This window comes from Chlorocebus sabaeus, chromosome 5 (genome assembly GCF_047675955.1).
Source record: "Chlorocebus sabaeus isolate Y175 chromosome 5, mChlSab1.0.hap1, whole genome shotgun sequence".
NCBI classification, from domain to species: domain Eukaryota; kingdom Metazoa; phylum Chordata; class Mammalia; order Primates; family Cercopithecidae; genus Chlorocebus; species Chlorocebus sabaeus.
The window spans coordinates 13,777,742-13,791,187 of NC_132908.1; the positions used below are offsets into that span (position 1 = coordinate 13,777,742).

At 37.2% G+C, this 13,446-nt stretch overlaps 1 protein-coding gene and 1 pseudogene across 9 annotated transcripts in view; one reads left to right on the forward strand and one right to left on the reverse strand.

Annotated features, from left to right (window-relative positions):
- Nucleotides 1–13,446, forward strand: part of MRTFB (myocardin related transcription factor B) — a 196,798-nt gene that overhangs the window by 134,371 nt on the left and 48,981 nt on the right. For all 9 annotated transcript variants that reach the window (XM_073015180.1, XM_007986266.3, XM_073015181.1 and 6 more), the window contains 3 exons: nt 6,190–6,255; nt 8,305–8,360; nt 9,516–9,591. In XM_073015180.1, the coding sequence (XP_072871281.1) occupies nt 6,190–6,255; nt 8,305–8,360; nt 9,516–9,591 (198 nt within the window). The remainder of the gene's footprint in view (nt 1–6,189; nt 6,256–8,304; nt 8,361–9,515; nt 9,592–13,446) is intronic.
- Nucleotides 339–382, reverse strand: LOC119621236 (U7 small nuclear RNA; annotated as a pseudogene).

The following is a 13,446-nucleotide window of genomic DNA, read 5'->3' on the forward strand; positions in this document are numbered from 1 at the left end:
CAGAGCCTCCCAAGTAGCTGGGACTACGGGTGTGTGCTACCATGCCAGCTAATTTTTTTATTTTTATTTATTTATTTATTTATTTATTTATTTATTTATTTATTTATTGGTAGAGACAGTGTCTCACTATGTTTGCCCAGGCTGTTCTCAAACTCCTGGTCTTGAGCCATCCTCCCTCTTCAGCCTCCCAAAACACTGGGATTACAGGCATGAACCACCGAGTTTGGCCTTATAGCTTTTTTATATTGGAAACGAATCTTAAAATTTTGTTCTAAAAGCACTCTGAACCATTTAAGAAGCAGGGGAAAGGAACTAAAAGAAGATACTTTTTTTTTTTTTATGGAAAACCTGCTAGACAAATTCTAAAAGAGCTGTAACACTTAAGATACTGTATATCTAAACTACCATATTGCTGGGAATGACATTTCAGTGTATCATTGGATAAGCTACCTTTCATTTTTTTGGAATTGGGATTAAAATCAAATTTTTACTTTTCTTGCATAAAGGTAGAGCAAATTCACAGCACCTCTATTGACATAATATTGTTTTTATGTGTTGTGATAAGGAATAAGGATTAAGTAAAAATATCAAAATTATATGCCCTTTTCTCCTTATTGAAATGTAACAGGAAACTGTATATGTTAGCCCTAAGAGATAAAAGATCATAATTCAGTAATTAAATTGTTTTCTCTAAATGAAATAGCCATCTGTATCCATGTTCACAGATGTCTACTATAATTGCAAAAGATGACAGTTAATACATGAGGAAATTAGTCTCATTACTTATGATCATGCTTTATATAGATTACATTGGAATAGTCTTCCTTTTAAGAATTCAAATTAAGGGAATAACTGAAATGAGGAATTTCTACACAAAAATTTCACCACAGCATTTTTTATAGTTAAAAAACTGGAAACAACCTAAGTGATAAGCAGGGACTATTTAGTAAACTATGCCATATCCACCTAACAGAATATTTTATGTAGCCACTAAAATAATATTTATCATTGTAGTTACAGAGTGATTGGAGTATGTAGAAGCAGAGAATCAAAATTTATGCTAAGAGAAAAGACAGGAAATATGTGGTAACTCTAGTTGTGTGTCTCTGGATGATATTATCAGTGATTTTCTAGTTTTTTATCCTACTGTTTCCTATTTCCATATTTTGTATAATGGACATATTTGGCTCTTATCATGTGTGAAAAGATTTTTTTTAATAAAAATTCCTGGGACCCAGGCTAGTTAGGAAAGATGGGATACGTACAGAAGTAAATGGATGTATAACCTCATCTCCCTCCATCCATGAAGGTGCTTTGCCTGCTTCTTGTGAGTTTTGTCATCTGGAAATATACAACTACTGTAGAATTCTCAACTTGGGGTTAATGTTTTGCCCAGAGAATACAATGCTACCTATATGAGATATGCTGTTTTATATCTGCCCCCCCTTTCTGATAAAATGAAACAGGTTTATACCCTGTTTTAAACCATGATTCTAAACTTCAGGATTTCTTAGGATTATGTGTTGGATTGTTTAGCCTTTACCTTTTTCAAAATTAATATTCTTTGAAAATGTTCAAATGTGAGCAATTGTAACGTGAAGTCTATTTCTCATTATTATGTCCTTTGTTTCTGAAAGGATGTACACACTCAGTGTTTTGAACTGTTTATTCCCCTGAGGATTCTATAGTTTATACGTGTATCCTTTTCTTGCATGCTACTATTTGCAAGATGGCCATGGAAGATACTGAATGTTACTCAACTTACTAAGAGGATGGAGGCTATGATGTCAACCCAAGAGTACGGTTCATCCACTCAACAAGTCACCAGGAGAGAATGCTCTTGGATTCAGTTTTGACACATGAGGCCATTGCCAGACTGCCTCTGCCGCAGGAAAGCAGTACCAGGCCAGTGTCTAGTCTTTGGTTGCAGCTACAGATATGAAATCTTGTCAACACAAGCACAGTGTGTCAGACAACTGTGCAAAGCTGAGTGACATTCAGTGGTCTAAGCCTTTTTTCCCTCCATGCAGATACAAACATGGAGGGTGAGCATGGAGGCTGAAAAGGGAGGAAGAAGGTCTCCAGGCTTAATCCATGAAGATCCCAGGAAAACTTGATAAAGCATTCCTGATCCCACAACCGTAAATGCCTCTCTGATCATTAAAAGAGTCTGGTCCTCTGTTTTCAGAGTCCCTTACCCCTTCCTCAGTTCTGGATAAGCACCAGCACATTCTGCCTAACTTCTGTGTGGCATGACAGTTAAGCTGTCTGTATCATTCAAGCCATGTTCTTCCTGGCCTGGGATGGTCTCCTTCTAGGGTGCAGATATCTGCTGTGACTTATACGTTAATTTTGTTACTAATTTGATGAACAGAAGTGCTGAAAGCAAGTTTGATATCTGCTAAAATTATGAGTCTATACCTATATGATTGGTACTTTTTATAAGTAGTAGTTGCTCTCAGAATAACATGTGTCAATTGTGAATAACTGGTTTTAGCTGACATCAACAAATAATACTATAATTGTGTGTTTCTGTTTTCAGACAGAGTATCGCTCTGTTGCCCAGGCTGGAGTGCAATGGCACGATCTCAGCTCACTGGGTTCAAATGATTCTTCTGCCTCAGCCTCCTGAGTAGCTGGGATTACAGGCATCTGCCACCTTGCCTGGCTAGTTTTTGTATTTTCAGTAGAGATGGGTTTCACCATTTTGGCCAGGCTGGTCTCAAACTCCTGACCTCAAGTGATCTGCCCTTCTCGTCCCGGCCTCCCAAAGTATAACTGTGTTTTAATACTAACCCAAAGTAGCAATGTACCTGAGCTCTTGCTAGGGCATAGTGCCTCATATTCAATATAATATGTCCAGTACTGTCCACCTATGGGTGCAGATAAAAGCTAAAAAAAAAAAAAAAAAAAAACAACTGAGTAATGAACATACTTAACAGAATGGCTAGTTACTTGCAATTCTGCCTCCCCTCCCATTCATGTTCTTCCTAACGTCGCTTAAAAAAGATCCGTTTACAGTTACTGCTGCTGCTCTTTCCCACGGATTTGTACCCCATACAGTACCCAGACACCTAACAGATATGCTCTAAATAAATGAATGTGCCTGAGGGAGGCTGATGGCCACAGCTCCTTTGAATAATACTTGTATTGGGAGGTTCTTGCTTCTTGGGAAAGTTATATAGGCAATGATGAGGGCATTAATTGGGGAAATTATTCTCCTACCTTCAAGCAGTATAAGTTGTTTCGTTGCTTATTTGGCCACACAGAAAACACAGATTTTTTGTTTGTTGTTTGATTTTAATAATTGGTGGTTGGTGTCTACGATATTGTGAATATAATTAGAAATGTATATGTGTTCTTTGTCTCGGGTTCCTGGCACAGAACTCCTAAAGTTCTCCTAAATGTCCTGAGTAATAGGAGCATCATTTGTTATACATTTGGTCTTAGTCCCTAGTTCTTGACAAAGAGCTTCTTTCTAAGATCCTTGGACTCTCTAGAGTGATGAGAGTGGTTTTTGTATGCTACTGAGATGACAGGTAGTTGAAAGCCTTTAGGTAGCTTCCAGATAGGGGCTGATCACCAGAAAGACCAAGGCATGGCCAGAGGAAAGGTGGTGTACCTAGAGAGGGCCTGGGAGCTCTGTGCCACTTCTCCCATATCATGCCCTATGTGTCTCTTCCATTTGGCTGTGTCTGAGTTGTATCCTTTATAATAAACTACTAATAATAGATAAAGTGCCTTCCTGAGTTCTGTGAGCTGTTCTAGCAAATTATCAAACCTGGGGAGGGGATTATAGGAACCTCCCAACTTTATAATTCACTGGTCAAAAGTCTGAGTGGTTTGGACTAACAGTTGGCATCTGAAGTGAGGGCAGTCTCTGGGGATAGAGCCCTTTAACTTGTAGGATCTGACACTAACTCCAGGTACCTAGTGTCAGAATTGAATCATTGGACACCCAGTTGGGTATCCAGAGTTGGAGAATTGGTTGGTATGAGGGAAAATCCCACACATCTGGTGTCAGAAGTATTAGAATTAGAAACAGATGTGAGTGACATGCATCCATGTTGTGTGTTACCCTCCTGATAGCAGGTACCTTTTTCCATGTTAGCATGAAAGTGTGATTTCTGGTCATAGATGATACAGGTGGCAGGATTGCTGTCCTGGTAAATGAAGGCACCTGAAATAACCAATGTACAATCAAGAGATGCTTCCAAGACTAACCAACTGTTGTCATCAGTGTGTTGGTTTGCAAATCAAGTTGTTGCAGATGTATGCATCATTCAAAGATGTCATTCACCCAAAAAAACGTATTGTGTCTGATAGATTTGTCTCACAAATGTGTGCTTTGTTTGGTTTTTGTTTTAAACCAAAAAGGGGGCCATTGATGTTTTCATTATTCTTTCTTTTTTACTCTTTTGAGGATTCCCTTGGGAGAAAGGAAAGATTTTCCTGCTAGAGGTTCTCTAACAGACATGGACCCCCATGTTCCAGAAGTATCAACCTTTGAACTGGAGAACTGTTCTAACCCTTTTCTCCTCTCAGTTGTCTTTTTCTTGAGATTCTGCTTCTTGAATATGATTATCTTAAACGCAGACAAGCGTTTACTTTAGCATTCCTAGAAGAATGTTAAAGTACACAGGTCTTTGGGTGCTGTACGATGCACGGGTCAGCTTCTTGGTTATTTTGTTCCTAGTAAAGTACAGTGGGAACATACTATCCTCAATCAACTTAGGAAAAAGATCTTTCTGATTGAGCACAATTGATTCAAAGTATCACAGAACATCTTAATGTCAGGAATGTGCGTATCTTTTTTAAAGAAATTTTATTTCTTTTGCTTTGTGTAGCAGAATCTTGTCAGTTGCTTCAGTTCTAAATGGGTATCAATGAAGCTTTGTGATCCTTTGGCCCCAAACCAAACAAAAACCCAAACCTATTTCTGTATCTGATAGATGATGACATTCATATCAAACAATGATTTTAAAGCCATGTGACAACTTAGATTCTTTCTGAACTTTACCTAAGACTGTGCTGTGCTCTGCAGTCAGCACAAGACCAACTGAAAAACAAGGGATGAGGCCACTTGCCTGCGTTTGCAGGCCTCAGGGTTTTATTTTAAGGAGGAGACACCATGTGCACTGCATTTGAGCCTCTCATTCCAGCCATCACCACTCACTAGAAAATTCTGTCTTCTCTTCCCACCATTTAAGAAAGGCACATAAGTAATTTTTTAAAGCATATTGACAACCCTTAAGCAGACTCTTAATCATTCTAATCTTGGTTTTCATCCATGGTTTGAAACAAAAATCAAAGTGGCAACTTAAAATCACAATGGAAACTTGGTTTGAATGTAAAGCAAAGCAAGAAAAATATTTTTCAGAGTCACCTCCTGTATTCCCCTTATTTTGAAATAGTCTCATTTTCCACATAAAAATATGTAGATGCTTATAAAAGCAATCTGCTTGAGAAAACTAGAAAAAATTAATTTTTTATTAAATTTGGCAAACTGGATGTCTGCATTTCATAATGTGTATCTTGTTCTCTGCCAGTTCTAGTAATTTACTTTCATTAAAATAATAAGGTGTCGATTGATTTGTGACTTTCTTAGAACTTATAGAATGAGATATGGTATTATGTTTGTGCAAAGATTACTAAACTTTAAATTCCTAATTTAGAAATTTCCCTTTGGATCATTAGGAATATCTCATAGGTCCAATTTTTATTACACAAGCAGCCCTCCTTAAAGCTGTTTACAGTCAGACTTTCCTTAAAAGAAATTTTTGCTATTAATTTGCTTTTTAAAAAAAACTAAGATGTGTCAAAGAATTTCACATCTCTTATTTCTATGAATTAGATTTATTAGCAAGTCTTAATGTATAAACCAATTATTTTTGTTTATTTTCTTGAGTACTATGAATGTTTTAAACAACAAATACATAGCTTTGGTCATCAAACTAGGATAAACTAAACAAAACATTTATGCTGTGTAAACTTTAGTGTTCACTAAACAGGCAGAAATTACAAAATAATTTCCCTTTTACAACTTACGTGGTGCCAGGTAATATCCTTTTTGTTTAATTGTGAAATAGAAGATGCTTGATAAAGCTTAACTGCATCTCCTCTGGAATCACATAAATTGGATCCCACAGTTGCCGATAAACTCTAATGGTGATTATTTCCTTTTCACAGTGCTCCAGCTGAGGCTGCAACAAAGGAGGACGAGAGAACAACTAGTGGACCAGGGCATCATGCCACGTAAGATTTATACCATCACTGCCATCCCTAACGTGACAGAACATGAAGGGCGTGTCCAAGAAGAGCCTGCATCTTGCTCTGCTTTCAGTTGTATCCATTTAATCAACAATTACCAAATGAATTTCCAAGGAAAAATCAGGCACCTAAGTGAATCATTTAGAATACATTTTAAAAACCAGATGCAGTTTAAAAGAGGGACTTGAATTTTATATTACACAGAGAACACTTTTACACTGTAATTAGACTAACATTCATTCTTTCTTTAAACTTTAATATTTGTTTTAGTTTTGAAATGACTAAAGTAATCACTATACTAATGGATTTGAAATTCATTAGACTTGCCAAAAAACATAAAATTAATTTATAATTTTTACTTAGACTTAATTCCAATTATATTTAGTGCTATGCTATGATCTATATACAGTAATTAAATGTATCTCAGTTACAGGACTGATAAACATTCCATTTATAATTCATATTTTTGGCTCAAGTATAGATATTTCCCTAGTATCCCTAGGGTTTGTTCCTTTCAGAAATTTTTGAGAGTTGATTAATTTTAGAATGTTTGTTCTAGTTGTTTTCTTTACCTTTAGTCACCAAGTTTGGAGGTGGTTTTATATTTTAGTGGGGAGGAATGGCCGTTTTGTGTAGGCCATTAGGATTGTGTATCTGGATTTTGTGTAAAAATTGACCTTTCCAAGAGGTAACTTACTCAGTTTCAAAACACTAGAAATAAATTACAAAATTAATTTATGCTTTCCAGTCTTCTGAATCATGGCTATGATAAACTGTTTTCTTGGTTTGTGATATGGAGTGATTTTTCTCTTTAGTATATATTTTTCCCAGTAAAACCTTTTTTTTCCTGGACTACTATTAATCGAGAATCTAAATATTTTAAATCTAGCATTGTGATAGTCAAAAGGTGCTTTGATAATCTGCCAGATTTCTCCACCACCACATTCCTGACTATGAACTAATCAATCAAAAAGGATCAAATTAGGATATTTAGGACACCATTGCTAGGCCAGCTCTAATCTGCTTTTGGGGGCTGGTCCTCAGCCAAACCTGATTGGACTGGGCTCCTAGGAGTCTCTGTGGTGCTTCATGTGCCAGAGCTGAAAGTAATGCCGTGAGAGCTGATTGGTCAAGTCTTGGAGGTGACAGCCCAAGGAATCCCGGTCCTCTATCCCATCCATTCATCTGACTGCCCATGCTTATAAGTGCAGGGTGTTACCAGGCAATGGTGGACATACGCAGACAAGATTTTGCAAAGATAATTGATAGAATACTGTTGTAGGTGATGTTTTGGTAAGCACTGCTTACCCTCACACTGGGATTCCAGAATATTTGATTTACCATCAGTTAGCATATTAAGGAGTCACTGTGTCTTTACAGTGAGTTGCCCTGTGGTGTGGTAGAAAGAGCATGAACCTTTCAAATTCAAAATTCTAGATTTAAATACCACTTTGACCACCATCTGGTTGTATGGCCTCAAGAATTCGCTTAACCTCTTTGGGCCTTTCACCTGTCCTGGGGCTTATACCTACCTTGCAAGGTTATTGCAGGGACCAACAGCAACATAGCCTTGGTTAAGCACAGAGCCCATTACGGGCTCTAAATAAATGATACCGCAAATCTGTTGGACACAAAGTGCAGTGTGATGTTCAAGGTTACGTCACTCCCAAGGACATATGGACTTTTTCTATAGCTTATATGACCATTAAGAGCAAAGACTCATCAAGGAGTCATCAGACAGTCCCCTTGGCAATGGAGATTTGCTATGAGTAGTCAAAACTGGTCTGAGCTGATATTTGCATTGTCATTTTGTATACAATTGTGTTTTAAATGTCTACTTTATTTGTGAAATACATAATTTTTATCTTGTAACATTTAAGATTTCAAATTGTGTGGGTCTCCTAATGGAACTAGTAAATTAATGGAATTGTAGATGTGATCTATTAATAATAGGTTTGTCAACATGATACACTATAACATTGGATTGAAGTATGAACTCCATTTATACTGTGGAACCCATTTCTTTTCTCACAGCTTTGAAGAGCCCAGCGGCATTCCATGAACAGATAAAAAGCTTGGAACGAGCCAGAGTAAGACATTTCACTTTAAAATGTTCTACTTCTCTCTCCTTCTTCCCTCTGTTCTAAAATACCTGTGTACAAGTAACTGTCTTACTCCTAAACATGTCAATAGAGAAAAATATAGTGTATTTTCAGGATACATGGCATAGAGAATATTTACTCTGATACAGTTTGATCTGGAGGTTTGTAGAAAATACATGACATTCAAATTTTGTTCTTTTAAAACCAGTTACTAGTTTTGTACAAAAATGACAAATCATACTTCTTCGCTTTCTTGCTCTCAGAGCATAACAACAGTTTTTAGGTGCATAAGAGGGGGTAATTCTGTCATTTGTTACCCCTGCAGAGAGACAGCCAAGGATGTGCTGACACCAGATCCTTAGGTGATTTCCCTACTGGGTCTCTGTTACCTGTACATTTGACCGACAGTAGGGGAATATGGCTAAATTAGAAAACATTGCTACATTCAACTCTGCTTTATTCTTTAAGATGGCACCATCATACTTGCACATGATAATTGTTAAGATTTTTCTTTAAAAATGCCATTATGAATATTCATTCATTTTGTTTGTTTTGGGGAAAATTTCTATCATGCAACATGAAAATAAACATATTCCAAAATTTTCTTAAGAATTTTTCTAGAACGCAATAATGATCTCTTATAGTCTTATAAAACCTATATTAAGGCTTTCTTCCTTAAGAGTTGAATACATTTCTAATTAAGAAAATCTGATCAAGGATATGAACTTACCAAAGAAAATACATTAAGACTTTTAGGAAATTTGTTATCTAGGTGGATTTTTACTGGACCTGAAGTATAGATTTTATTGATTTTAGATATTTAAGTGATTTAAATCCTATGTTTATTAAAAAATTATCTTTAAAAAATTATCTTCAAAACATGACCTTTCAGTGTTGATAAGTTTTAAAAGTTTATAAAGTGCTTAGTTTATACCAACATACTCTTCAAGTCCCTGTACAATTTTGAAGGCTACACTTTAAATCATGTGTTGGATAATAGTTTTTCTAAGTGCTAATTTCTACTCTTCCTCTCAAACACCTGACCATAGGGGTATTGTTTATTTAAATAGAGTACGTTAAACAACATTTAAAACCACAATAAATAATAAATAATTTATGGTAAGACTTTTTTTCTTTTTAAAGACCGAAAACTTTTTGAAACACAAGATTCGGAGTCGACCAGATCGTTCTGAACTTGTCAGGATGCACATTTTAGAAGGTAAAGGATTTATTTCTTCTTAATTTGCTGTATTTTTTCAAAAAAAGAAGTGAGAATTCCACCATTTCTGTTTATTCCCATTTGAATAACTTTTTACCCCACAGCCTTACTTCCTCCAAACTGGATAGCAACATGAAGACCCAAAGCTAAAACATTATGTTAGATACACAGGGAAGGTTTGATTCTTCACATAACCAATTAACGGACTAACACTTCCATACCAGCTGGTACCACAGATGCCTCTACCATACAGTTCCATTAAAAAAAATTAGTGTCCAGAGGACCCCATCTAAAGTGGATATATGTCCAGTGAGGAACATATATCCACTTTTTAAGTCCTAAAGAATGCAGTAGCCCAAGTCTAACCCTAGGTTTTCAACTACTTGGACCTTGTCTGTGTCTACGTGGTACAGTTCCACACCCAACGTTTTCTGTTTATTGCCACTTACCCACAACAAGCCACCTTGAGCTGACCATTAGCACCTCCCACCCACCTCCACCACATGATCTCAGTCATCTAACCTCATCACTTACGAGGCTGGTAAGGACAGTTCCACACCCAACATTTTCTGTTTATTGCCACTTACCCACAACAAGCCACCTTGAGCTGACCATTAGCACCTCCCACCCACCTCCACCACATGATCTCAGTCATCTAGCTTCATCACTTACGAGGCTGGTAAGAACAGTTCCGTTGCATCTTTGGTTAACACATGGGTCAGGCCAGGATGTTTTTCTCTCTAAAGGCAAAGCATTCTCGAAAAGCCTATACCTCCACCATCAACTCCCAAGTTACATTTTGTTTCATTGTTTTGCTTCTCCAACGAATTTATTAAGACTAGGAGCTTGATTCTTTGGTAGCCTTGGATCTTTTAAGTATTGAGAAGATATGGAAACAGTCTGAAAACTTCTCAGACATTGAGAGACAATTGTCAGGTAGAAGGGAGGTTTGTTCTCTGGGCCTAATGATAGGATTAGAGTTAGTATTAAGTTAGGTCGATATTACCAAGTATTAGATTGTAGCTCAACATAAGAAATAATATCTTAAAGGTCAGACATGTCCAGAAATGAAATCTTCAGGAGGTGATATGGCTACCATGATTAGAGGTGTTCCTTCATTGGCCAGTGTGCTAGACTCCAGAGACCCAACAAGTAAGCGAGACAGATGGATGCCTGACTTCACGGAGCTTGCAGTCTAGTTTTGCTAACAAACAAGCAAAACAAGTGAATTACAGATTGTGAGAAGAGCCCTGTGGGGAGTAAACAGACTGCTATGATAGAGAAAAAACTCAATATTAAAGATGTGGTAAAGAACTTCCAAGCATCCAGGTGTGGTCTCTGCGACCCCAAGTAGGGGCTCTTCTGTTGTAAAGAATCTTTGATTATATGGCTGTCCTCCTCATTCCAGGGGCAGGAGGTGAGAGGTATGTCCCTTTCTCTACTTTGGGTTGTGTTCTCAGAAGTCCGCTGGACTAAAAAGGCTTTTCCAGAACTCCAGTAGTAGGGTAGAGCAGCTACCAGTCAGGGATAAGTGAATCTTCAAAGAAGCAAGTTTACTGGTAAGTAGCCAAGTAAGTGGTTGCTTCTTTGCCTGAAAACATCTTGACCTATAAGGGACATTTTTGTAGTAACAATGCTATCTGTTTCAATTTGTCTTCTAACTGTAACAAGCTTTATTAATATAATTAAAATCAAGGAAAATACATTTAACTTTCAAAAGAAATCTTTTTTTTACGACTACCCACCATTTAAAAATCTAACTGTATTTATGAATGAACCATAAGTGATGTTTTTAGGACATCTGTTCTTAAGTTAGAATTAAGATTCTAATTCTTGGATTTTTGAAATAAGAAAGAATGTCATTTTATTTTTTAAAGTATCTTAAAACCACCACCACTCCCAACTGTATTTTAACATTAACCCAATTTTGATTGGATTGGATATTTGGCAGGCAAAGGTCTAAATTACTTCCTGAAGCTCAGCAGCTAAACTTCAGCCTCAGTCATGGGGATAGAGGTAATAAGACCAGCAACAGAAACATACCAAAATTCCAGGCTTTACTTACTTGAGAATATTTTCTTTCCATACATATTGCTATCACTTAGGTGGTGGTAATGTAAGAGAGGAGAGAGACAGAAGTCTGTCCTACCTAGATCTTAACCAGAAGCATTGAAATATCAACCTGAGAGTGATTCTTATGTTCTGATTCTCCCCAGCGATCATCTTGTATGGTTACAAGTGTTATCTCAGAAGATTGGGGCCACAGTTGGTTGTATGGGAAAATGATAAAAATGAGATGGACACACATTTTAACCTGTAGATGTCTACATTTATTTACCAATATTCCAACATTGTGCTAGGGCCTTCTCTTTGGGTAAGACTTTAATAAATGGAGTTCACATCAATCTGAGCTTTAAAATCCCAGATTTTGCAACCTTTTTCTCAAATTTCTTACAGTTGTTAATTGCCCAAATGAATTTGACAGTGATTTTTTTAATGACTCACCTTTATCAAATCTTTCCAAGCATTTAAGTTTCCAAGAAATGGGCCGGGCGCGGTGGCTCAAGCCTGTAATCCCAGCACTTTGGGAGGCCGAGACAGGCGGATCACGAGGTCAGGAGATCGAGACCATCCTGGCTAACACAGTGAAACCCCGTCTCTACTAAACAATACAAAAAACTAGCCGGGCGAGGTGGTGGGCGCCTGTAGTCCCAACTACTCGGGAGGCTGAGGCAGGAGAATGGCGTGAACCCGGGAGGCGGAGCTTGCAGTGAGCCGAGATCCGGCCACTGCACTCCAGCCTGGGCAACAAAGTGAGACTCCATCTCAAAAAAAAAAAAAAAAAAGGTTTCCAAGAAATGATCTTTTATTTTTTGAAGTTTTATCATTTTCTCATAACGTTTAGTTAAATTTTGTATTCATTCACAATAGCGGTCACAACAGATATGAATCATTTTGTGAACAATCAAGGCTCACTTTTGGCAAGCATACAGCTCAGCTGGTGGATAGAGAAGCTGCACAGATGTGCTGCGGGGTAACCTCCTAGCCATGTGCTTTCAGTGGGCCTTGGGCTTCACAGGAACTTTCTATTAATACTTGCAGAATAAAGAATATCAGTTCATCCTAAGCCAACTTATGGGGAGTTTCATTAAAAGACCTTCTACTGTATAACTTAAGAGGCAAGCAACTTTCAACTTGGAATTTGGGTAGACACTACATCATTATTTTTCATTATTTCTAAACATTTTTTAGAACAATGGAAAAAGCATTAACAAGAGTTACCAGAAACACAAGTATGACAGAATGAAGCAGATGGATGAATTATGGTATTTATAGTTTTACATTGGTTGTACCAATTTTAGGCAGTTGTAAGTAGATGAGTTGATGCCTCTATACAACCATTAATTACTGTATGTTATAGTTGAATGTTCCTAACAGACACAAGGATATATATCCAGAAATAAACCCAAATTCTTAATTATGATGACCGACCGAGACACAGGGGATCAATTCAAGAAAATGAATGATAGCTCTTCCTATTGACCTCTGAAGAGAAGCTTATAAGCCTAAGAGGCAGTGTCTCCTTTCTAAGAATTGACTTTCCAATGAAGCCAAATCCAGAACTGTCAACTTCTTGAACTGTGGGCCACATCTGTCTAGCTCATCCTCTGTATCCCCAGTACCTAATAAATGTGAATTTGACCCTCCCACCATAAATAAACAATAGCAGTACCCCACTTTTGGTTTAAGGTCCTGTTAATTTGAGTCTGTGGGCATCCAAATTACGTAGAGAAAGTAAAGCTATCCAGAACTAAAAAATACAAAATGCATACTGGAACATTCTTAAACAGTCAT